The sequence below is a fragment of the Cheilinus undulatus genome, linkage group 8 (genome assembly GCF_018320785.1).
Source record: "Cheilinus undulatus linkage group 8, ASM1832078v1, whole genome shotgun sequence".
NCBI lineage: Eukaryota > Metazoa > Chordata > Actinopteri > Labriformes > Labridae > Cheilinus > Cheilinus undulatus.
In genome coordinates this window covers 49,231,061-49,256,605 of record NC_054872.1, presented here as the reverse complement: position 1 = coordinate 49,256,605, position 25,545 = coordinate 49,231,061, and the positions used below count along the sequence as shown (strand labels likewise).

Here is a 25,545-nt window from a genome sequence, read left to right as displayed (position 1 = left end):
TACGGCTCTATCTTTGTTTGTTATTTTACCATCTACACAGTAAAATCCAAAATACTTCCACACAGCGCTTCTAAGATGTTTTGGCGTTATAATTGTTCGCTCGTTGCTCCGCTTGCTAACGCCTTCCATTGTAAAATAGCAGAGCAAACAGCAAATAGAGTCTTAACGGAGGTCAAGAGGGCATGCAACGGACAAGTTTCTCTGAGGGCGCCATCTGCTGGGTCGAATGTCAAACTACTTTAGACTGCATGATACACTGACTGAGGGTGTATTTTGGCTTCGAACGTCTCATTTCAGTTCGAATATAAACTTTCACCCTCAGGTTCGAATGAATGTTCGAATTTCGAATAAAAAGTGACAGACCTAATCCTGCAACACATTTACGACTGACTGAAATCAGATCTGCAAAACACTTCACTGGAATGCTCAATAATTGACAGAATGACATGTCTTTAATGTAAAAGTTTGGTGTTGAATTACAATAATAAAAAAGAACTCATAAGAGAAATCCATTAGAGGGTCATTATCAGGTCTGCTAAAGGTCTAGAACTGAAATGATGCCATTAAATGTGCTTTAGCAAGTCAGACAGAGAGCAGAAGTCAAACTATAAAACAAGTGTGATGTCAATAAAAATTAAACATCAGCAAAGGAAGGAAAATTCAAATACATTTAAACAAATTACAAAAGAGTACACATTCGTTCAAAATTAACTTTTGGAGATTTTTTTTCCTTGTCTCATTGAAATGGAGGAAACAGTGATTTTGTAGTTTTAAAAGCCCACAAAAATACTTATTGGCCTCCTGCATATACATCAAAAACCCAAAATCAATATGCACAGAGTGCACACATGAGCACACATATGCACATAAATTAGACAAGCACAGGCTACATACGTGAATAAACACAAAGTTAAAGCAGAGGCAAACACAAACATACAGAGCACCCAAATCAAGCTCTCATTCATCAGAGCAGGAGACGGTCCAGCAGGCTAAATAAACTGAGCTCAGCAGAACACTTTGACCAGTCATCTGATATTACATGTAAGACAGCCAGCAAGGCCCTGACCCTGTTATCTGATACCTCATTTATATAACATTAGGTTCAATCATAACACATCAGTGCCAGTTTCAGGGTTTTTCTTTAAATGTGAGTCTGCATGGGTATGGGAATTTAGAACAGGTAGAATTTAGAGTGTTTTCATTGTTGTCATTTTAGTGTAGCGTAGTTTGAAAAGTGTTGTGAAAATGTCCTAAACAAGCTTGAAAAAAAAAGATCCATAAAACTAAAAAAGAATCAAATATGGCCACTTCTAAGACAATGAATGGCCCATCAGGTGAAGCAGTGTAGTCCTTTCCACTAAAGCTGAACATTACTACAAAAAGAAATTAACATTGTTTTTTTCTGTTACATTTAAAGGAGTAAACAAGGGCAGTGGGGGGGGGGGGTCAGGTGGCCCAGGGGTTTAAGGCACGCCCCATGTACACGGTCAGCTCAGGTTCGAATCCGGCCTGTGGAACTTTCCAGCATGTCTCTCCCCAGCTCACTCATCCCTCTTTCCGATTCTGTCCACTGTCCTCTTCTGTCAATAAAGGCATCAAAAACCCAAAAATAAATCTTGAAAAGCACTTCTGTTTGGAATGATGTTTAGATTAACACACGTTTCTTCTGGATGTTTACATGATCTCACCAGAGGTCGACTCACCAGACAAACTAAATCAGATGCTGACAGTAACACTGCAGCAATAAGATTGTTGTTATTAGTAATGTAATGTCATCATGTATGCAGAGCCATGCAGCATCTGCTCTTTGTAATTCGCTACAGTATGTGTATGCTAGAGCCGTGTTTGTGTATGTGTCCAGGGAGAGTAATGGAGTCTGGAGAATCTCTCGATACTGGTGGGGGGCATCCAGATAACAACCAGCTGGGAGAGAACGCTCACAGACACGCACATGGTACACTCACACGGTCTGTAAGACTTCTAAGAGCTCTCAAAGCCTCGGCCAGAGGGAGATGGGAGTATGCATGTGCTTAAATTAAAGTGAGGTACTTTCCGATCAAACCGTATGTGTCTGTTTGGTCCAACCATGCAAGCTCTGCAGAGGGAGCAGATGCTTTAAAGATGGTGAAGCAGATCTAACTATAAGCAGCTGATGCTGAGAAGGTGGATAACAACAGGTTACCTCAAATAACTCCATGGCTGCAGCAGCACAGCACAAAGTGAATTGATATGTATTTGTTTGGGGTCCTCTTTAACTTATATTCTTAAAACAATGTATGTCCAAAGAGCCCATTACCAACACAGTTCTGTTTGGACCCCTGCAGTAACTTTAACTTCTCCCTAAACCAGCCAATCAGAATCAAGAAGGAGCTGGACTTCTAATACCAGCTTTGTCAACAATGATGTAGGAGAAATAACTAACTCCTATCTACTACCAAAGCAAGAGTAAGTTAACATTCCCAACCATGCAACAAGCTAACATCAGTGAGCGCTCTGAAACTAAAGCACAGTTGAGTCAGCATTAACTAATCCCTTCCATACACATTCACACGCCACTGATGCAGCAGTGAGAGCATTGTGGGGTTTAGTGTCTTGCCAATGACACGTCAACATGTGACTGCTGGAGCTGAGGAGCCAACCTCGACTTTCTGGTTGAGAGAGACTCCCACTGATGATGATAATGAAGAGATGTTGTAGATTTTAATGACAAAGACCTACTTGTAGCTCTCCAGCAAGCGTGCAGAGGACACAGTGAGGAAGCTGTCTGTTCTGTGGTTGTAGACCAGCGGGCCGGGCAGCAGGAAACCAGGGAGGAATCTGCCGAAAGAGTAGCTGTCCTGCTCGAAGAACATCAGCATCCCGTCCATAGACTGGATACAGAGGGAGTGGTGACCTGATGGAGAGAAAGAGTAGTATACCTCAAACATTAGCCAAGGAATTAAAATGGAAGTAGCTCTTTGTTAACTATTCCCTGACACTTTCCAGACTTAAGAAAAAAAATCAATAAATCATAAAAACTAGCACTAACACCTGTTGGCTGTGTGCCTTCATGAGGTACATACAGTGCCGTGAAAAAGTATTTGCCCCCTCTCTGACTCCTGATTTTTTTGCATATTTATCACACTTAAATGTTTCCAATCATCAAAGACAACCAAAGTAAATACAAAATGCAGTGTTTTCCTCATCATTGGCGCTGCTGCAGCTCTGCGACCCACTGACCTTTGACTGATAATGCACATTTTTCCAGCTTTCCGGATCGATCTGCTTTACCTGGACTGATGCGCTAAAAATAGACGTGTTGCATATCTCTGACCAAGCAGACTGTCGAGCTTCTGGGATATGCCAGAGACAGACAGGAGCACAGGCAGTGTGAGTGCTAAAACTTACCAGAGAGGAAGCAGTTTGCTCCATAGCGTACTTGCCACAGCTGTTGTATGTGTGAATAAAGGGTTAGAAGTAGAGTTCAAAACTCTGGAACCTGTCTTTTTTCTTTCAAAACCCAGGAATCAATGAGGATTTTTTTATTTGAGCAATGAATAAACAGATAGAAAAGATAAAATCATGACACTATTACAAATTATCTACAGCCACAGTTGGCCCCTGGGCTGCAGTTTGGACACCCCTGGACTACAAGAGTGTTGACGCTCAATCAAATGTCATGTCAAATGTGGCTAAATTCCTGTCGTCTGGTCAGCCTTAAATATGTAAATCTGTAAATATAGTTTCTCTGACTTTAAGAGAAAATAATCCTTGGCCAGCTGGTTCCAGTATTTGTAAGCAGACTGACTGTTAGTCAAAAACATATTCTTAATTATCAGTTTTTACTCTGCTTTATCAAACATTCAATATTTAAATACCAGCAAACCTGAAAGACGTTCAGGGCTTCTGTTTTATTTCAGCCGTGATGTCGTGTTGTGCTGTGAGGTGTGTTTCTCCCTCTGGCTGAATCTGATATCTCCATTAACACCTCCACACACTCACACACACCTGGCTCTGGATATGTGTGCATGCAGTAAGGTGTGTTTGTTAGGAAAGGTCTGATGAAGAACACACTCAGACCTTACACACAGCAACACGCACGGCCATAAAGCAGTGAGGCTGTGTGACCAGAGAACTATAATTAGGCCTCAATGCGCTATTAAAACTCACACTGCCATCAAGTAGAGGTCAGGGAGACAGCCACCTACAGCGCAACACACACTTGCATTCGACATCCATCACCACGGATTTAGATGGAAAAGCTGCATACTCCTACACATGACGCTGAGTAAATGTGTGTTTGAGTGATGAGAAGAGTTCAGGGAGGTTGTTAACAAGCTGAAGGACGAGGTCTCTCACACCACAGACACGCCTGGCAGTGTGCATCACATAGTGTTTGATAATGAACCAATAAAAAGAGCTGCAGCACTTCAGAGTATGCTGTATCTTCTACAACTGATACTCTGGTTGAAAATAGATGGCCTGTCCCTTTAGTTGCGCCCATTGTTTTAGGACATAATCCTCCAACTGCATTTCCAAATGTGGCATCAACTTTAAAATTATTGAAAGAGTGCTTTTAGTTGTCAGGACTCCAAAAACAACAGAATACCTGAGGAGTGAACTTTCCTCCTAGAGAAACGCTTCAATGATTTGTCAGGTGTCTGCTGATTCCCACCATGAGGAGCAGTACCAGTCTCAAAACAACACACACTCAGACAACCTGACACAGCACAGAATCATCAATAATAAGAAATCCCACACTCTAAATAAGAGCCAGGGTATGCACTGTAATAGCACCTGTGCATGTGTAATTTCACACGCCAACACCCAGGTATAGCGTGTCAAAGACGATTGAATGAGGGTGCCGCTGCTAAGGCACAGCAGAGGAAATGGGAGTATATTAGTATCATTAATAAGACATGTTGAACAAGAGCACAGAGGTGCAGACAAAGCACAGAGGCTGGCTGATCACTGCAGAACAGAGAGAGAATGAATGCGGCCAAATGTCAAGTTATGTGTTGGTATGGATGACAGAGGATATGTGCAGATGGATTTTGGCTTTGTTTTGTTTTGCATGAATATTTTGGGGGATTGCTACGTACTCTGGTACTATAGGTGTCGTTACTCAAGCAATGTTACACCACTCAAGCAATGTTACACCACTCAAGCAATGTTACACCACTCATGCACTGGACAAAGGTTGTGTTAGGTTATAAAAACTCCTTAGCCTTATATACATAACAAAACTTTCAGGGTTCATCTAACTGAACACATTTGTTAAGATATAAGAAGCTGGAAAATAATCAACAGCTACAACTTGGCATTACTTGCACAGTGAGCTGGATTTCAGCAATTGGATTACTGCAACTGGATTACAGCAACTGGATTACAGCAACAACAACTGCCAATAGCATCTTGCAATGAACGCATTAAATAAAATCCTAAGAAAAAACAAAGAGTGTGTTCTATGGAGTCATTGCTGCAGAACTCAAGGGTGCATTGTAATGTTTTGAGAGCATGTTCTGGGCTATGATTTTTCTTCAGCTTTCCATTAAAAACTGCTTTTGTGCTCAGGACTTCATCCTTGCGCTTGGATTTTCTCTGCTCGTGCTTAAAATGTCTGCTTGCTCTTAAATGTTTAGTTCTTCTTCTAGTTCATTTCCAGAACCTCATGCAAAGCATTCTCCTTTCATTCAGGTTGCTTCTGCTTGCTTTAGAAACTGCCACTCTCATATTTTTATCTGTGCGTGCATAAAAATCTTTCTTCGCACATGCTCCAAACTTTCTCCACATGCTCCAAACTTTCTCCACATGCGCTGAACTTTCTCTATGCATGCTCCAAACTTTCTTCACACACATATAAATGCATTTTCGCTGCACATGGTCAAAACTCTTTCTGCACATATAAAAAACTTTCTCTATGCATGCTCCTAACATTGTCTTCGTCTGCAAACAAACTCTCTCCTAAGGTATTTCTTCTTTTGGATTTTTTTGATGAACCAATGCAGATACAGGTACAGGATTGACCAATCATATTTGCTCTAGCTGTTGTTGCTGCACAGACAACTGCTTGGATCTCACTAAGATAGTCCCAACATTCTATCATATAACCCCACATTGTAAAAGTCTAAGACAGGGATGCACGCTAATAGATTTTTGCCAATAACTGATCTACTGATATTTACAAAATAATCTCAGCTGACACCAATATTGACACTGATATTCAAATGGTGTTCAGACCTAAAACTTCAGTCCTTAAACATTTAAAGACTGAAAAATTAACAAATTTCAGTCCTTAAAATACACTTTAAAGTGTAAGGAATGATGATGAACAAAGAAAATGCTGACATAGGTCTGTTGGTCCAGCATAAAACTCCTCCTTATTTGTTCAAATGGCTAATATTTGCAGCTGATATAGGAAGTTTTTTTATAGCCAAAATATTGGTTATAAATACTGGCAGAAATGTTTATGTCTGCTAATACTAAGGTGGTTTGCCTTTATTCAATTAGGACAGTTTATGGGAGAGTGGAAACACGGGGAGAGTGAATGGAGAAGATGTGCACCGAGGCTGGGAATCAATCCTGCACCAGTTCATCGAGGACTATAGCCTCTGTTTATGAGCTCCTGCTCGTCAAACTGAACTAAACTGGCACCAAGATGTTCCTCTTTTTAAGCTTGTATCTGCAGATATCATATCGATATGGGACCCACACAATGATCTTATGCATTCCTAGTCTGAGAGCCAAAAATCACCATAAACCCTAAACAAGAACTATCGAAAATCTAGCAGAAAAGTCAAATCAGCAGTAATAGCTGAACAATTTGTCTACTTTTTAAAGATCTCCAGGAGAAGAAGCTCCAGCCTCACTTTTTGCTGATTTAATAAAACACATAACACTTCAGTCAAACCAACCTCTATTTTTGATAGCATTCTCTGATGCACCAGTTACAGATTCAGGTTTGCAGACACCTTTTTAACAAATCTACTTTTTAAAGCTAAAATTAAGTCTGTAGGAGGAACTGAGTTGGAATTACAGGGCTTAGAAGTCAACTGAGATAATGTGTGTGTAGGACTCTCTAAGTGAGATTGAAGCAGAACAGCACAGCAGCAGCAGGCAGGGCAAACATGATTGGTCCATCTTCTACCTGTTTCCTATTGGTTGGTTCAAAAAAAAAAGAAGAAAGCTGAAATTCATTTCAAGAGTGCAGAGAAGGTTTTGACTATGAGTGCAAAAAAAGTGACCAAGCAACTAAAGAGCAAGCAGGCATGTTGATCACAATCAGGGAAAATCTCAGCACAAGTATTGAGAACAAAGGCATGTTTTAATAGAAAGTTGCCCAAAATCAGTAAGTCATACTCTTAAAATGTTGAAATGTGCTAAAAATGAAACTGGTGTCTGGAGAGATTTTCATATCAAGTTTTGTGGAAGGACAAGGCTTCAGCGAGCTGATGGCGTTTGTAGAGCTGAGGTAAAACCATGATGGTTAAGAGCAAAGAAAAGAGCAGCAGAACTGAGGGCTGATTTGTAACATGTCAAATCTCTCTGCAGAATCATGTATTACAGTGTTACTCACCCCTGCTCAACCAAAGAGCCTAACTGTTGAAAAAAAAAAAACCTTTGCGAGAGCCACAATCACAGTGGTGAAAAAATGGGTTAAAGTGGGGATAAAGATAAGCTCAAGCTGGTTAAAAAAAAAGGTCAAAAAGATGCAAATAGGGGCGCAGGTGGCTGAGTGGTTAAGGCACGCCCCATGTACGCAGACAGCCTGGGTTCGAATCCGGCCTGAGGCCCTTTACCGCATGTCCCTCCCCCACTCTAGTCCCTGTTTCCGACTCTATCCACTATCCTCCTCTATCAAATAAATGCCCAAAATAAACCTTTAAAAAAAAAAAAAAAAAAGGAAAGTTGCAAATATCTGGCTTAAAATGGGTGGCCGGGCTAAAATAGGCATAAAATAGCAAAAACTGAGTGAAAAGTCATAAAAAATGGAGAGAAAAGTGGCAGAAATAGGTGAGAAGTGACAAAAATGTGGTACAGGTGGCAAAATTGGTCATAAAGCAGCAAATAAAGTGGCAAAAAATGAGTGAAAAGTGTTTTAGATGGACAAAAAGCAGCAAAAAAAATTGAAAAAATGGGAAAAAATGGGAAAAGTGATATTTAATGGCAAGAGGCAGCTTAAATGGGAAAAAGGGGAAAAATGCAATTTGCAAAAAGCAGGATAAAAGAGGCAAAAAGTGGTGAAAATGGTATAAAAGTGGCAAAAAGAAGAGGCAAAAATTGGCTCAAAGCAGCAAAAACTGATTAAAAGTGACAAAAATTGCAAATAAAGGCAATGGAGACAGACAAAAAATAAAGTTTGACAATTAAGTCTGACAATCAAAGCCTACTGTATAAGTGTGGAAAGCAAAATGATTAATTCTACTTGCAATAGATCATTTCTGAGGTCGAAGTATGCCTTTTTAAAGGTTTCCTGGGGGAACAATATTTTAAATTTAGACATAAAAGAGCCTCAAATCCTAACAAAAGAGCCACATATGGCTCCAGAGCCCCACGTTGAGTATCACTGATGTATATTATTGTTAGCAGCTTTGGCTCAGAGTAGCATAAGGCTGTGAATTTCAGTTTATCTCAGGTAATCAGAAGGGTCTTTGGGGTACTTTTATTTTGAAGGGTCTTAAGTGAAGGTCAGACAGTCTCATTCATATTTTAGAGCTCCATGTTGGTGTTTAATTTACATTTACATGGTTAAGGCACATCTAATAACTGTTATAAAATTAGATCTAGTTAATTCATTCAGAACGGGGATTTGAAGTTTTGATTAGCAGCACATTGAATTAAGCATAGTGGGCCCCTCCAGCAAGTCCATGTGCAGCATGTTTTATTTTTACTGTTAAAAATGTATTTTACCAAGTACTCAAATACACATTCATGAGGTAATGGCCTACTCAAGCACTGAAATGACTGTAAATGCCCATCCTTAGATCGTCTGTTTGCATGTCTATATCTGAATGTCTGACCAAAGTTTGAAAACGTCATTCCCTCCGTGTGTGTATGCAGTGTGTGTGTGTGGCCTGAATGTGACCCAAACCCAAAGGCAGCCCAGCTATTAGAGCAGTATTAGTACAGAGCTGCTATTACAGCGCCTACAGCACCGCTAAATGGCTGCTATTATAGAACTACACACACACTCACGTGTATGAGCAGACAGAGCAATAACACTCCCTACACACACATCTAAAGCTTTAACTCCAAACACACTCTCTGAAAGAAACACACATAGTGATCGGGCCTATAGTAACACACATCCCTGTGGACTCTGTGCTTCTGTGTGTATTTTTGTGAACATATATACATATTTCATTCATTCTACATGATTCTGTATTCTCTTATGTGTCTGCAAATCATTACAAGAGTGTGAGCATGTGCAACATCAACCAATCAGCTTGAGACTGGCTAATTTTCATGTAAACTTTGTGAAACTGTGAGAAAAGCTCAATCAGAGAGAGAGGGAACAGTTTCCACTATTCAAACCCTCTCAGATGAATCCAAATAAAGCAGCCTCTTCTTTCATCAGTAAAGTCAAATATACTCAAAGGAGCATGTAAGAAACGAAGATCATTTTACCACAATACTGGTGTAAATGTACAAACGCTGTTTTTGATGTCAGTCCTCCAGCAAGTAAATCAAACTGTTATGATAAGGGAACTGTATATTTGTTAGAAAGCAGGTCACTTTAACTTAACTTGTACTGGCTATTTTCACCGATTTATAACTTGAGTTGCCACAGTAGCATTGTACTGTGTGATACACTTTGGACATCTTTGTGAATAAAAGTAAGACAATCGAACTTTTCTACTGTTCACAAAGGTGGTTGTGACTTGTGAACTACCTAGGGACCTTTAATAATCTCACAGGACATCTGTGTTTCTAATCCTGTGTAATTTGTGGTGTAAAAATTCCAGTGCCTGTGCAGTTTTTAGGGGTTTTGCAGGACATTGTTAGCAAAGTTTTGACATCTATACATTATAAATAGTGTTTCACAATATAAATTTAATGTACTGCTGCTAAATACCAATGTAGGGTCTGAGTGAGAAGGAAACAGTGTTGAATTAGTGTGTGAATGTGCACAGGATCTTTGATAGAGATAGCTCATGAAATTTGATATTTCTTACTGAGCTACTTTGATTCAAATGCTGCTTAGTTATGTAATGACCTCAGCAGATGGCAGTGTTCTGTGGGATTGTGGGTATGGTAGTATTATTGGCTGCAATTGTTTAAAAAAAATGATGTTTCTCTTTAATAGAGGTGCATGAGTGCATGAGTTTAGGCATAGTTGGGTCAAGACTTAAGGGCTGAAGTGAGGCATAGAAAAAGATGCTTGTGGGCACCATTGGGTGGGAAGATGGATTGACACAACCCCAGTGGTGCTCTGGATGTCCTTGCATCTTACCAGGGGCATGGAAAAATCATCTGTTGGAAAAATAACAGTTTACACCTCTGATCATCAACTGGCAGCCCAATGGCCATATCAGGTCCCCCAAAGCTCCCTGTCCAGCCCCCCAGAAGATCATTAAATACAGAAAAGGAGGAAAAGAAGATGTTGTGGTTTTAAGAGTATCCTTTGGCTTTAAATGTCTGGAGCTGTTAAATTCATTCCACAAACAATTAATATTGAAGTAGTTTTAGAATGACTTATTATTTGATCTGTTTTTATAGAAATGTACTTTTCAGTCATACTTATTAGATATTTAAAAAAAGGGATAAGGTCAGCAAAAGTGTTATAAAAATAATGGGTGATAAATGGCAAAATGGGTTGTGGAGTGGCACTAAGGGATAAAAACTGGCAGAAAAGTGGTGAAAAGACATTAAAATATGGTTTAAAAAAAAGGTAAAAGAGGAAAAAAGGGGCAGAAGTATCAATAATGGGTTAAAATGGCAAAAATAGAAGAAAAAAGGCAAAAATTAAAGAGTGGCACAAAGAGAATAAAACATGAGGGAAAAGCGGTTTAAAAGGGGTTAAAAGTGCCAAAAATACGGTAAATATATATATATATATAGTAGCCTGGCAAAGTAGTAAAAAGGTGTCAGAGAGTAGCACAAAGGGGCAATAGTGGCAAGAAAGTTTCAAAAAGTGGTTAAAGAGTGGCAAAATCGGTGAAAAATGGCAAACATTGATTTAAAAGTTGCAACAATTGTTGTAAAAATGTAATGAAAAGGGGTTAGAAAGGGGCAAAATGGATAAAAGAGTGGATAAAACATGCAGGAAAAGTGGTTTAAGAGGGGTTAATATCTTACAAAAATTGGTGAAAGAGGAAAAAAGTGGCAGAAATGATCAAAAAGGGGTTAAAGGTTTAAAAAATGAGTTAATATTGGTGCTAAATCACAATTAGGGAGGACCCATTCCCTGGGATTTTCAGGGGGCCAGCCAGTTCTGTTGTCAGGCCTGTCTCCTCATGGCCTGATGCATTATAGTTAACAGGGATAGATCTCACTGGTAATACCTAAAAATGTTAGTTTGTGTGTATTTGAAAGTCCGGCCCCCAAAGCTTCTGTCGAGAATAAACCTGGCCCTTGTGCAAATGTACTTGATGACCCCTGGTCTACACCTTGAGGGTGGAGAAAGGTGTTGATGTGACGAGTAAGCACAGCCTTGGATACTATCTGAGCACGTAGTAGGGTTGCCACAAGCCCCTGATCATGCTGTGGAAGTCCCAAGGGCCCAAAAACCACTGGCAGTCCCTGGGCTTATTGCTGCTGAGTAACACAAATGTATGTTGACAAGTGTCCTGCTTGACTCTTGCAGCCCTTTCCCTCCTTTCAAGCCACAGGTGGTTGCACATCGGACCCTGTGATGAATCCTTAGCGCTGTACATGCCTAGAACTTATGCACATGGCTATATGTGTTAATGACATTGGTGCATGCAACATTCCCAGTATGTGCTGATGGGATGATGCCAGTATCAGGGTGGATGTTAAACCAATGCATGGCTGTATTACTGATTTACATCAAATTGGCTGCCATATTTGGCTGGAAAATATCTACTCATTTAACTTTTTGTAACTCATGCACTGCAAGCTGACTACAAAATTCATTTTATTCTATCTCAAAAGGAAATGCTTACAAGAAAGGACTTCACAGAAAAAATACAAGAGAAAGGTGTGACATAGTTGCTTAATTAAAAGGGTTGCAAGTCACGATGAAATACAAGAGATTTACCACTTTATAAACCAGCAACTTCGCATTATTTTTTTCAAATGCATATTTAATTCTGATTTTTTATTATGAGCTTCTATCTCTCTTATTTTTCTTCTTTTTTCTAGTTATAATGACCTAATATCCTCCTCATCAGTTCTTTAATACTTCATTATGATCCTCTTTTTGTACAATCATTAAGACAGAAAAAGGACATTCTCTGTTACTAAGGAGTAATCTGGTTAATTAAAGACATTTAAACTACACTTTAGAGTTTTAAAGTGTCTTAAGTACTCATATACTTGTTTTTTTTCTAGCTCAGAGTTTGCTATTGTAGTTGAGGAGTCGGTGACAAAAGTCCCCATACATCTGTGAGGTACACACTGAATTGCTTCCAGATCCTGGGGTGCTGCTCTTTAGCTAAACTTTGACCTCCCTTTGGAGAGGTTGGTAAGGAGGGAATTCCCCTTAAAGAGGCAATACAAGATCCCATTCATTCAAGTTCAGCACACTGCAATTCCAGGGCCTGCACTGCCATCCAGTGGTCAGAGCAGGATCAAGGACAAGGAGAGAGGATGGCATCAATTAAAGAGAAGAGAGGACTGATTTATTCACCTATATGTGTGTCTGTGTCATCATATGTCATTACGTTGGTGGTTGTGTGAGTGACTGCACATCTCTGTATGCTGCTGTTCTTGTTCACTCTGGAGGAGCTGAGCATGTGTGTAAGTTTCAGGACAGCACGTGTGTCTTTGTGTGTTTGTTGGAGATCGAGAGCATGTATGACATTTCTAAAATCCTGAAACTCAGAGCCGTAACACTAGACAACAGGACGTGGAAACACACACTCTCTAACAGGTTCATGTAGGAACTAACCACGTGCAATCAGCAGAGCCAGCGCGTTGGTTTTAATGAGCCCACACTGCAATTTCTATCAATCAAATACGAGCACGCACTGACATGCACATATACACACATGGACTCTCTAAACGTGAAGTAAATGGAGAGTCCATCATGCCAGGCCACAGAGTCTGGCATTTTCTGCCCTCACACACACCTTCACAAAGCTTCCTTTATTTTGAAATGACATTTTCTCTGCTTTAAAGGGGGTTCCCCATGTCTGTGTCTGCTTGTGTGTTTTTCTTGGATGCCGACGACTTAAGGGCTTTCCCCTACTTGGTTTTTCCAAAAGCTCAATTGACTGCAGAGAGAGCGGCTACATGACCCCTCTCTGTTTCCATCCTTCGCTCCTCTTAGAGACGTTTATAGTTTTATGTATTTGTCCGGCGCTGCCAATTACCACTTCTGCCAAGGCACATGCACAGATGTTCTCTAACACAAGCAGTTACACTCTCTAGTGAGGACTGTCATTGACATAATACAGTGCCTGGCCTTTAACCCAATTTAAAGGGAAATTCTTCAATTTTTAAACCTAACATAGGCTTCTACATATCTTACTGGCTAAAGGCTGATATATCTGCTCCATCTGAAACAACAGAGCTCAAAAGTGCCTGCCTATGTTTTCAGCACCTCTGGTTCAAGATGTAAAATTCCATTTAAACCTTCCATTGACATTTCTCAAAACATCTGTTACAACACTTCTAATGCATAAGCCAAGCTAACCAGCTACTTGAATACTCATGACTATAAAACATTTGATTCAAGGCAAAAACGGCATTCAAAAACAGAGAAAAAGACTGTTCACAAGGATGAAGGATCCATGGAGATCCATTTTCTTTGGTTTTAAGGATAGTTTTACAAGCTTTCAAATCATAGATATACTTTATACTCTCTACAGTTATCTTTACTATAGTGTTTGCATTTTAAATGATAATGTTGTAATTTATTGTAGTTTTTGTATGTATTGCTTCATACTGCAGCAGCTGACGAAAAAAAACTGTTTTTTATGTAATGGTGGTTATATACAGTACTTTGCATGCGTTTTAGGCATGTTTGGACCATAAACTGAGGCTGAAGTAAGGCATAGATGAGGTGAATTAGATGCCTGAGGGCCCCATTGGGTGGGAAGGAAGACTGACATAACCCCGGTAAGTGCTCTGGAAGTCCTTGCATATTAACAGCAGCAGAGGAAAACCAACTGTAGAAAGAATAAAAAGTCCACACCTTTAGGGTGGATGGGGCAAGTGGGCACCGCCTAAGATGCCGGGAATGTAGTGGGGTTGCCACAGGCCCCTGGTTGTGCTGTGAATGTGGGAACTGCTGTGGAAACTGCTGGTGGTCTGCTGGCGAATCAACAATGGCAAAATGGCCAAGACAAAAGTATTGTCATGAAACTTGACCTTGGCTGCCAAGCAACACACAAGCTGTCAACCCCACCCCAGCCCTGGTTTGAGGCACACTGGGCCTGTAATGAATCCTTAAAATCTGGGTGTCATGACTGACGACTGGCTAACCTTCAAAGTTCATGTGGGCTGGATTTCAGGACACCAGGCTACAGGTGTTGGTTCTGTGCAAACTCCACCCTAAATACAAAATTACATGCAAGATGCTTCATTTTGAAAATTGACCACATTCTCTTCCGTTATGTCATCCGTCTGTGCCTCATGACACAGGTAAAGACACTTGTCTTGGTCATGTGATATACAAAAGATAAAGCCCACAAGCTAGCTAAAATGAGTAAAAAACTAACTTGGTTGGGAAGATTCTTTGCAAACGGAAAAAAGCTCAATGAGGAGACAGAGGTAAGAGCCAACCACTGGCAAGAAAAAGAAAGTTGCATTCAAAAAACAACCGCAGTAGTCCTGGTTAAAATACGGTTTTATTGTGGCAGGTGATTCTCATGTACCAAGCCCCCTCTGCAGCATATTTGGCAACAAGCTATCAAACAAGGCAATGAAGCCTTCAAAACTACTTCAGCAGATGAAGACCAGCACCCTGCATCAAAGCCCCTTGAGTTTTTTTGAAGAGAAAAAAAAAATAGAACAAAAAGGACAGAAGCAGTTCCTGAAGGCCACTACTTCAACAACTACTGGCTGATTGTATTGCTAAGGCTAAGAAACCTTTCACTTTTGGTTAGGAGTTGATCCTGGCAGCTGTTAAGGACATTTGCCGTGAACTTTTAGGAGGCTGCAGTTAAAAGATTGCACAGGTTCCTCTTTTGGAGAGCACTGTCACAAGGTGAATCAATGAAATAGCAAAGGTTTTCGCAACACAAGCGTTGAAGAGAATTAATAAGTTGCCATGGTATGCAATCAAAGCTGACAAGTCAACCGACAATGACAACAAAACAATACTACTTGTAATACTACTTCTTCCTAATCAGTCATTTAGACCTTAAAATGTAAAAAATTCCAGCAAAGGTTAAAAGAAACTTGAAATACCCTTTCAAACACCCCAACTAGATGCCATATCCTTACACTGACACAAAACTGACACCAAGCTGATATTTCTAGCCCTAAAAACAAGTCATAAACCTCAAACAACACCCTCAAGGTCAAGCTCAGAGTGAAGACCAGCCAAACCACTTACACTTGGCAGAAACGCCCTCAATCCCAAGGCTCAAAACTCAAACTGGTCTCACAAAGACACACAGCAGCCTGCAAGCATACTAATCCAGGGCTGAAGTGGGTAAAAGGCCTTGTGCAAGCAAGCATTTCAGGTGGATACATAGATCTGACTGTCCTCTATCTATAGAAAGGATGCATGTAGCATCTGAATGTTAGTACTCCCACTTATGATTAATGGCACTCTTATATTCCTTTTGATTTGTTTCTCTAATGTTCAAAATAGCGCTTTTATAGATGAATGATAAATATATCTAGGTTCAAGGTTTAAGGTTCTTTATTAGTACCCAAAAAGATAAATATCTGTGTAGACAGGAGTTCAGCATCCTAGGGACAACAACAACAACACTGATTCACAATTTAGTCAGAAAGATTCAAACTCAACTTATTCCTATCAAACAAAAATGAGCATTCCAGAACAACAAAAAATGTAATCCAGGCAAAAAAGTTCATATCAAGAGTACAAATTTGAAATTGTAAACAAATGATCAGTCTTTAGATGTTGAACATCTTTTTGTTTACAGTTCTGCTTTTTCTCTCTCAGTGATCAGACTTTTGCTCTCGCCCTCAGTTTTGCATTTGTGCTGCCTGGTCGTTTGTTTGCATTTCTTGAGTTTTTGCTTTCAGTTCTGACACAAATGTCACATGCGGGCAGGCTTTTCTGGGGTGTATCCCTATTGGCTAATGAGTTTTTGAGTGACAGCTCAGTCACCCCAGACGCTGGAAGCTGTTGTTCAATTCATGTCTGCAAAATTTAAGAAGAAAAGCAGTGAACTATAGTTTTTTTTCATCAGTTTGACTGAATCATCTCTGCTTCATTAAGTCTAACTAATGATAAAAAAGTGTTAATTAGTCTGTGCAATACTAGATGTTTAAATGTTTCGTATATATGCGTGCAGTATTTTTTTTTGTTTTTAGCCATTTCAGGTGTCATCCATGGTTTTTATGAAAACCAGACCTATGTCACGAGCTAATTACTACAGCAGCAACGAAGGTGACTGTCACTCAGGGGACCCAGATTTGCATCCCAATGAGCTCATAATTTTCAATTTCTGTATGTTTTTAAAACAATATATATTTTCAGGAATAAGTAACTGCCAAATAGCTGCTGAATTATGCACTATGTGCATGGAAGTCAACAGTCTAAGCCCCCTGTGTTTACTGGGCTGACTGGTTAACTAGACTGAGTTCTACTCTTGATTTCTGCAGGTTCGTCTGAATTGGTAGGTTGGCGCTGCTTAAAAGGCTCATTTCCTCTTACATGTTTTCAAAGTTCACACACCTCAGTAGTACAAGTGGCAGAGACTTTTATTGTGAAGCGCTTTCCGGAAGTGGAATGTGTTCAAGGAAGTTAGCTTGCATAATGAGAGCCACTTTTGCAAAACTTTACTAAACTAATCTGCCACTCATATACCAAGTAAACACAGTAAACATCTGCTCAGTTAACACAGGGGGCTCAGACTGTTTACTTCTGTACAAATTGTTCATAATTCCGCAGTTATGTATTATTCCTGAAAATAAGAAAAATAAAACAGTACAGACGTAGTAAAATATTAACTAATTGGAAAACGAACCCGTGTCCCCTGAGTGACAGTCATCTGCGCCACCACCGAACTAATGGATAAGCTGATGATGGAGGTCTAGTTTTTATACAAACCAAAGACACCACCTGAAATGGCTTGGAAAAAAGATACTACATGTATGTAGTACCTGAAACAACAAAACATCTAGCACTGCACAGACAAATAAACATGTTTAATCAATAGCTAGACTTAATGATTCAGTCAAACTGATGCAATTGGGCTCAATGCAAGGCAGCCTGTGACATATTTCCAGTGAAAAATTAGGTAGCATGACAACTTCCGCCCAATGATATGTGCTAAGCCAAAACGGAACCTACTGCCATCGTTTTCCAAAAGTAAACTGCCCGATACTGTGTTTATTTGTCAGTTTGTTTGTTTATTATTTTTGATTGTCGTTTGTGGTTACTCTTTATCATATAGACATCCAAATGTGCTAAAATTCTGTCTCGAAGACGAGTTAGTAGTACTTCTGGACATCATTGCTGTCTGCCATAACGTGCATCTTCAGCTAAATTTAACTCTGTTCTCAAAAAGTAGGTAAACTGCAACAAATCTGCCATCATGCACAGTTTTCTTTGGCGTTTAATCTCCCAACCACAAGTTTGGGAGCGGCATATGTCAAATGTGACGTGATGCTTGCATAGAGCTTATTTAAAGATGAATAATTTGTTTGCAATTTAAAATTTGAATTCTTGATTTGATGTGAACTATTTTTGCTTGGATCACATATTTTTTTAACCTTGTAGAGCAGATGGATTCACCCGTCTCTGTGGGGCAGTACTTTCAGGCACGGCGGAGTCATGACGTAAGCAAGTAGTGACAAGAGGCCGGGTTCAATTATGGCGGAAGACATTAGCGTGGATGCTGCTAAAAGTTTTATCAGAACTTGACAACATTTTTTCATTAAAAGAAGAACAAAGAACAGCAGGGATTTGTTTTCTTATCAAAAAAAGACAAAAGTCCCATACTGACATGTCTACAGTTGCCATGGTTCACGTTATGCCGGCTCTCTATGGAGTTTACTTCTCGGTAGCGGCTATGACATCACATGCTTTGTTGCTCTGATTGGCCTGTAAAGATGTGACAGACAGAACGTTCATCCAATCACCCTCCCAGTTTTTTTTTTCAAAGGCTCTGCCCTTTACAAAACGCCGTCTATGGAAGGTTTACCAGATGGATGTGTGAAACAAATCCATCTGGCGTGTCAGGTTAATATTTGTTTTCTCAAATATTTATTTTTGTTTGATAACGGATACATTTTGTTTGAATCTTTCTAACACAAAGTTCATTCCATACAATTCCAGACACAATCAGACAAAATATATTAAAAACTAACATAAAAATGTTAAAAAAGAAAAAAATTATGGGAGCACAGTGGTAGCAGCATCATGCTGTGGGGATTCCTCCCAGCAGCCAGCCCTGGAAGGCTTGTAAAGGTAGAGGGTAAAATGAATGCACCAAATATAGGATAATCCTGGAGGACAATCTTATTCAGTCTGCAAGAGAACTACGACCTTGGGGGAAAATTTATTTTCCAGCAAGACTTGGCCACTCCAGTTATTAACTGCATATTTATACTCTCAGCTTACCTGTGACCCCTCCGAAGGTGCCGTAGGTCATGTTGCACGCTGTTCTCTGCAGGTTGTGTTCATAAACCAACTTCAGCTGGTACTGGTCACCATGTTCCACGTTCCCTGCAGTGCCTGTAAACACATGGAGATCAGGTGAAAAAAAGGCCATCTTTGAAGAAAAAAGGCTTGTCTGACTTATGATAAATCAAGTTTGGGGTGCTGATAGCCCATCAGGTAGGCCGCTCCTCATGTGCAGAAGCTTTAGTCCTTTTTCTCTTTGAGAGTTTTGCATTTTACCTGATACTGAGTAGACTGACAACTTCCTGGGATGTAGAACGGCCAGATGAAGGAGATCGGAGCACCTGGGGTGAGCACAAAACTTCTGTTACTTTGCAGAATATACAACAACAGATTCTGAAAAGCTATAAAATAATATTTGACAGACAAAGGTCACAGGTATATTATAAAGTCTTAAAATAGAGAATGGACTGCCTTTTTCCTTTTGTTTCTCTTAAAAAAGATATTAAAATGATTAAGGAGGGTTTTGAGCAGTTGAAGGTTTAGTTTCTCCACATGGCAGATGTTTCCTACCACTGTGGTTGAACCCATGTTCTCAGCTAACTCATACTTCTAAAATAATTACTGTGACAGCTGGAGGATTATTTTTTAACATTGGTCATGGTTGAGGTGTGGATGATGGCCTCAGTGATGCTGATCCTAGATTTTCACTTATTTATTTTCCCACAAACCCACAGAGAGGGAATATGACCATTTCTTGGATGGAGAACAAGTGCTGTCTTGCAAACTTTCAACCACTGTTGTCATGTTTGTTGAGAGAATAACAACAAGGGAGGAGAAAAATGAACCCCACAAGTTCTCTTTCTTCTCGGAAAACCACTCAAGTCAGTGCTCAAACAAGAACTTTCACCATCTGCCCACCTCGGTCTGCCCTGACAATATTTACAACGTGTTTCTGTGTCGAGGCCAGCTTCCAAAATGCCCACCAGCCAGCGGAGAATGCTGTGCTGAAAACCGCAGGTAACCAAACATGACAGCTTCCAAACAGGCTGATTTAGTTGGATTCTGCTCCCAGCATGATGATGTGGGAAGCCTCTAAGGCAAACCACCAGAGCTATTCCCAGAAACATGGCTTTCTGTAAGGTTCCTGTGTAACCACGGGGAGGCAATGGGGGGTAAAGTGTTTGGATCAAATACTGCAATCACTGCTACATAATCCTTTGGGGGTAAATATGTCCACAAACGATCCATGTAGAGATTAACCTTTCTGTCAAAGAATGAGTGGCTTTTTTAAACCGCAAACAGACATTAACAGCAAAAGTTGTTGGCAATCTACAGCCTCTGTTGACAAAAAGTGAAATTTTAGCTTGCATAACACAGTTGTTATTACTACAGCTGCCTCGCTCTGTTTGTTTTGTGTAATTGTGTTTTGCATTAATATTGTAATGGATCCAAACTAACCCCTCGAAAAACCCTGGTCTCACAATAACACAAACAAAAGAGGCAGTGGTAGACCAGCAGCTCCTGTATCCTGCAGTAAAATTACTGCTTTTGTCAATACAATGTAATGGCTTCACTGGAGTTTCCAATTCAAATTTATCTCTCTAATTCATCTCTGTCAGGATGCATCGAACAAATCAACTACCAAACATGGGGAAAGGTACCAAACTGACCAATCATACCAACCTACTTTTTTGGAACCCTTTGTCAGGGTGCCAAGCATACCTATGATAAGAGCAATCCATCCAGGTACTTTGCCCAGACGATACCAGTCCTAGATCTTTATGGGTGAACCTATTCCATCTAAATGAATGATGGAAAATCTGAAAGGTGGGGTCTATAGTGATTTAAAAGTAATAAACATGAAAACAGTACAGCTTTATGGTGTTTGGAGCCCAAATCCAATCGCCAGTTAATCAAACATAAAAATGAGGACCTGTACTAAATGAGTTGGATCTTATTATTATTCATTAGTGCCATGGTTTTCAACTGGTGGCTCAGGCCCCAAAGGTCGGCTGTGGAGCTTTATTCAGGGGACTACAGATGTGTACTTGGGAATTAGACAAAAAGACAAAAAGTCAATGTTCAGCAATTGTTTTTAGGGAGTAACAGGGAGATTACAGTTGCTGATGCTGGTTGCAATCCATGCATGGCATAAATATGACACAAAATTAGGGCTGGGCGATTATGGCAAAAATCAAAATCACAATTAATTGAACTTTTTACCTCAATTATAATTAATGAACGATTATTCCACCCCCAACTTGTGACTCTGTTTGTTCTGTGAATATCTGTATCATTTTAAAACAAACAACTGAAGGGAACAGGAACAGTTTAACAATCTGTGTATATTTATTCAAACATTTGAAATCAAAACACACATCAGCTAAAATGAAAATGTTTTTTGTAAAAAGTCAGAGTTTTCCAAGAAAAGGGGGAAAAATCGGAATAATTGACATGGCAGGTTTTCGTCGGTTAGAGGCTCCAAATGTTGGTTTCGATTATTTTTCAATTAATTGCCCAGCTCTACACAAAATATATGAAATATGGGTTCTTATTTAGGGCAGATGGGATTAAGGTGAGTTTTGATGCCATCAAGAAGGCACACAGTGATGTTTTGTACCATCAGGTCCAAACTGTATCACTTTCTAAAAAATAGGGTTGCTGTTCGTCCCAAGGCTAGACCAGTTGAGAAACATTGCATTAGTGAATCTGAGGAATCATTTCACAGGCAGGCAGACAACAGCTCCTGCTGTCACAGAGCGATAATCAGTACAACAAGGGCTGTTAAAATTAATCACATATACACTTTATTTCCAAAAATATTTGCTCACCTGCCTTGACTCACATATGAACTTAGGTGACATCCCATTCTTAATCCATAGGGTATACTATGACGTCGGTCCACCCTTTGCAGCTATAACAGCTTCAACTCTTCTGGGTATCCACAAGGTTTAGCAGTGTGTTTATGGGAATTTTTGACCATTCTTCCAGAATCACATTTGTGAGGTCACACACTGATGTTGGATGAGAAGCCTGGCTTTCAGTCTCCACTCTAATTCATCCCAAAGGTGTTCTATCGGGTTGAGGTCAGAACTCTGTACAGGCCAGTCAAGTTCATCCACTCTAAACTCTCTCATCCATGTCTTTATGGACCTTGCTTTGTGCACTGTTGCACTGTTATGACTTCTAGCTTAACCTCATTTAGTCTCTAAGCTATGTGGTCACTGCAGGAAGTGCTGCTCTCATGAATCTAACCCTAAGGGCTGGCAGCAGACACTTGCAGTCTTTTTACTGGTCTAAAGTGCTGTCAGTTCAGCACTAAGATGGACAAACTCAAAATGCACCATGTTTGAATCTTCAGTGGTGTTTGAAAGAGTAATTCCAAGGTTGTTTTAAATGAGTTTATTTTTTATAGTCAGCCCCTTGCTGCCTCATAATTCACCATGGAGGTGCAGACCTTCCTGGAGATAAGTGGTGCTTGCCTTGATGACACTTTTGCCAAAAGGATAATTTCACAGGCAGTGAAGCCATGTTTTGGGTACCAGCCAGGGCTGGAAAACAAATCTTAACATTATCAAAATATTAATTCGAGAAAGTTGAGTTTATTTCTTTTCAAGCTAGAATATTATTAACCTTTGAGTTTCAAACACTAGATCTATTGTATTATCGCCCATCATTCCAGTTCTGCTATCAGTCCTCTTTCCTTCTCAAATTCTCTTGTTTGGGTCAGGTCACTTAATCTTTCTAGCCTCAATTCAGCTGTCATTTTCACATTAGTCATTTGCACATTTCACTTGACCGTGACTCTAAAAGGACCAGCTCTTAGGATCCAATGATATTGTGCAACAACAAAGCAGGATGTGGCCCCAAAAGTTATGCTAGCAACTCAGTGGTTAGCTTGATTTTATGAGCACAACCAAGTTTGGGCTGCTGGGTGGCTGATGGATGGCTGTAAATCATGACAACGGGAGAGAAACCCCTGACATGGTGGTTTTGGATTTGCATACATTGCAGGGGGAAAAGACAAGATGTGGTGAGTAAAAGCAGCACTGTTTTTCTATGAATGAAAAAGTAGTGTGATGAGTTATGAATGGGCGTTTCTGCCTGGTAATTTAAAATAAGGCCATACTACGAATGTTTATGATTTACTCAAGGTCATGGCAAGATGTTAAAGTTAGATCTGAGAACAACTCCAGGGCAGAGGGATGTATATAAACCACAAAGATGTGGCTTTCATGGTGGCCAGAGTGCACAAAATAGCTGTTCTTTCGTCTCAAGTTTACATGTCACATCCCTCAGGAGACAAATACATCCATCAAGAGCAGCATTCCCTCTCCTTCCATGACCCCTTACCTACTTATTTTAAAACAACTATGCCAGCAACGTTTAAAAAATTTAAATAGAATCTTTCACACTTACTTTATATTCTAATTCTGTGTTCATTTCAGAAAATAATCTACCTATTTACAAAACATTGGTGCATCATGTAGATGATTAACTGCCTTTTATCATGATCTAAGTGTGAACATGTGCAATAAACTTATTACAAGGGACACCTGAGAGGAAAAGTATTTAAAAAAAAATGCATTTTAAGCTGACAGAAAATGCATGCTGATGGAGCCATGTCAGCATGCATCCGTTGACCAATCAGATGGAGCCCTGGGTACGACGATGAAACAGCTCCCACGGCATGGCAGAAGATACACTGACTCTGCTAATTACTCCCTCTTTGTACCTGTAGTTCTTAAGAAGAGTGTAATCTTAATTCGTCCTCAGACAATACAGTGACGCTCTGCATTCGTGAGACTGAGCCTTTAGGTAGCTTCCTGGCAGAGGACATTAGGCTAATGCCATTTTGACCTACAAAACACAACTACAGTTGAAAGTCTCACATACCAGATACGAGCCAACAGTGCGGGGGGGGGGGGGGGGGATTAGCACTACCATCAATGATCCTGGTGTTAGAGTAAAGATCTGTAGTCACTTGATTTATCAGGCGAGGCACTAAGTAAGACTCAACAACCATGCAGATGATTAACCACTTGTTGATCGTGGCACATCCATCCCAAAGTAACAAAGCAGCTTTCAAAAAACATCAACTGGAATCCAAAATAAAGAGTTTTACATTCATCACTGTTCAGAGGAAGATTCATTAAAAAGAATAAGTCCTTCATTTCTCCAGTATGTAGGGTTTTTTAATAGTTGGGTTGTCATGTTTCAGGTTTGTGAGGCCAACTTACGAGACAAACTTTCCCAAATCCACCTGGATGATGGCGTTTTGGAGCTGGACCTCCAGAAGCTGGGCTTCCACCGGCCCTCCCTCGCTGGATTTGTTGGCATGTGGGGAGAATATTCGCAGCATCCCCATGTAGCTGCCCACCACAATCTTGTCTATAAAGAATAAACACAAAGAAGATATGATAATTACATTTATACTCCTTGTTCTGACAAATGGCATGAAATTAGGGATGTATAGTCTTTCCAAAGACTCACGTAAAATAACCAAGAAGATCTGGTAAAAAGCAGATAAAAAGCTTAATATCACTAGTATTATATTATTCCAAATGAGTCATATTAGAATGATTTCAAGCATCCCTTGAGTATTTATCGATACCCATACCCCCTCCCATTTCCCTTTTATGCCATGCACATATGTGTTTTTTGTTAGCAATTTCTGCTATGTCTTGTCTGCCTCAATGTAAAAAACAGTAATAACAGTAAAAATAACAGGTAGCTTTCTGGTTTATCTAGATGCCTGTCTGATAGTGCTCTACAAAGTACACAGTAAGTAAGATTTTAGGGATTACAAAGCAACACATCTCAATGGCTGAACATCATTTCAGGCCCTGTATTCTGTATTACATGGGCCGTTTGTACACATGTTTCTAACATCATACTGACCATGTCCACTCCCACTGTTGTCCACATCTCCGACACAGAGGCATCCCTGGTCAAACTCCTCCCCCTCACCGAGCACTGCAGACCACCAATCACGGGCCTTGAACAGAGACATAGTGCCTCTGCTAGGAAAGAGTAAGAACAACAAAAAAAGGATCAGGTTAGCAGGCTCATTTATGTGTCTGCCATTAATACAGTAGTGGATTTCCAATCTTTATTGTCAATGCACAAGAAAAAGGAAAATAAATACAAGGATCTCTCTGTGCAACCATGCAAATAGCTAAAATAGATTATAAATTAAACAACATTACAAGACAAAAACAGCATTTGAACTCTACATTTGTACTTTTTCTATGAAATAAAACATTTCCAATCTACTATGTTCTAGGAGTGCAGCTGATGTTTTTTCATGGATTAATCAGCCTTCTTTTCTTACAGTTTCATGGTTTATCACTTGATATGCAGTACTGAATGTCATCATTTTGTGGCAAATGCAAACACAAATTCCAATCCTAAAGGACATGTTATGACTGCTAAACTAAACAGACTGCTAAACTGGTATTTGATAAAGCGTCCCTGTTGAAAAAAATCAGCAACTAACATGGTATAGGCAGATATCTGATGATAAATCGATTTAATGATGGCGTCCAGTATACCAATTCAATAGGAGCTCTTTATTTGGCAGAAGTGACCTGCTAGAAAAAGTTTGATAAACCAAAGGAAAATGATGGCACAGTAGGAGCGCTACACCAAATTAAGTATTAAAAAGCAAC

General features: G+C 39.8%; 1 protein-coding gene across 2 annotated transcripts in view; it reads right to left on the bottom strand.

The window, feature by feature from the left end:
- bbs9 (Bardet-Biedl syndrome 9) overlaps positions 1–25,545 on the bottom strand; it is a 291,076-nt gene that overhangs the window by 259,707 nt on the left and 5,824 nt on the right. The window contains exons 2-6 of one of the 2 annotated variants that reach the window (XM_041794515.1): positions 24,776–24,894; positions 24,115–24,265; positions 19,151–19,215; positions 18,872–18,985; positions 2,719–2,893 (exon numbers count right to left, since the gene is read on the bottom strand). In XM_041794515.1, coding sequence (XP_041650449.1) covers positions 2,719–2,893; positions 18,872–18,985; positions 19,151–19,215; positions 24,115–24,265; positions 24,776–24,887 — 617 coding nt within the window. In that variant the 5' untranslated portion in view covers positions 24,888–24,894. Of the gene's footprint in view, positions 1–2,718; positions 2,894–18,871; positions 18,986–19,150; positions 19,216–24,114; positions 24,266–24,775; positions 24,898–25,545 lie in introns of both variants that reach the window. The other variant, XM_041794514.1, reaches the window with a different exon arrangement.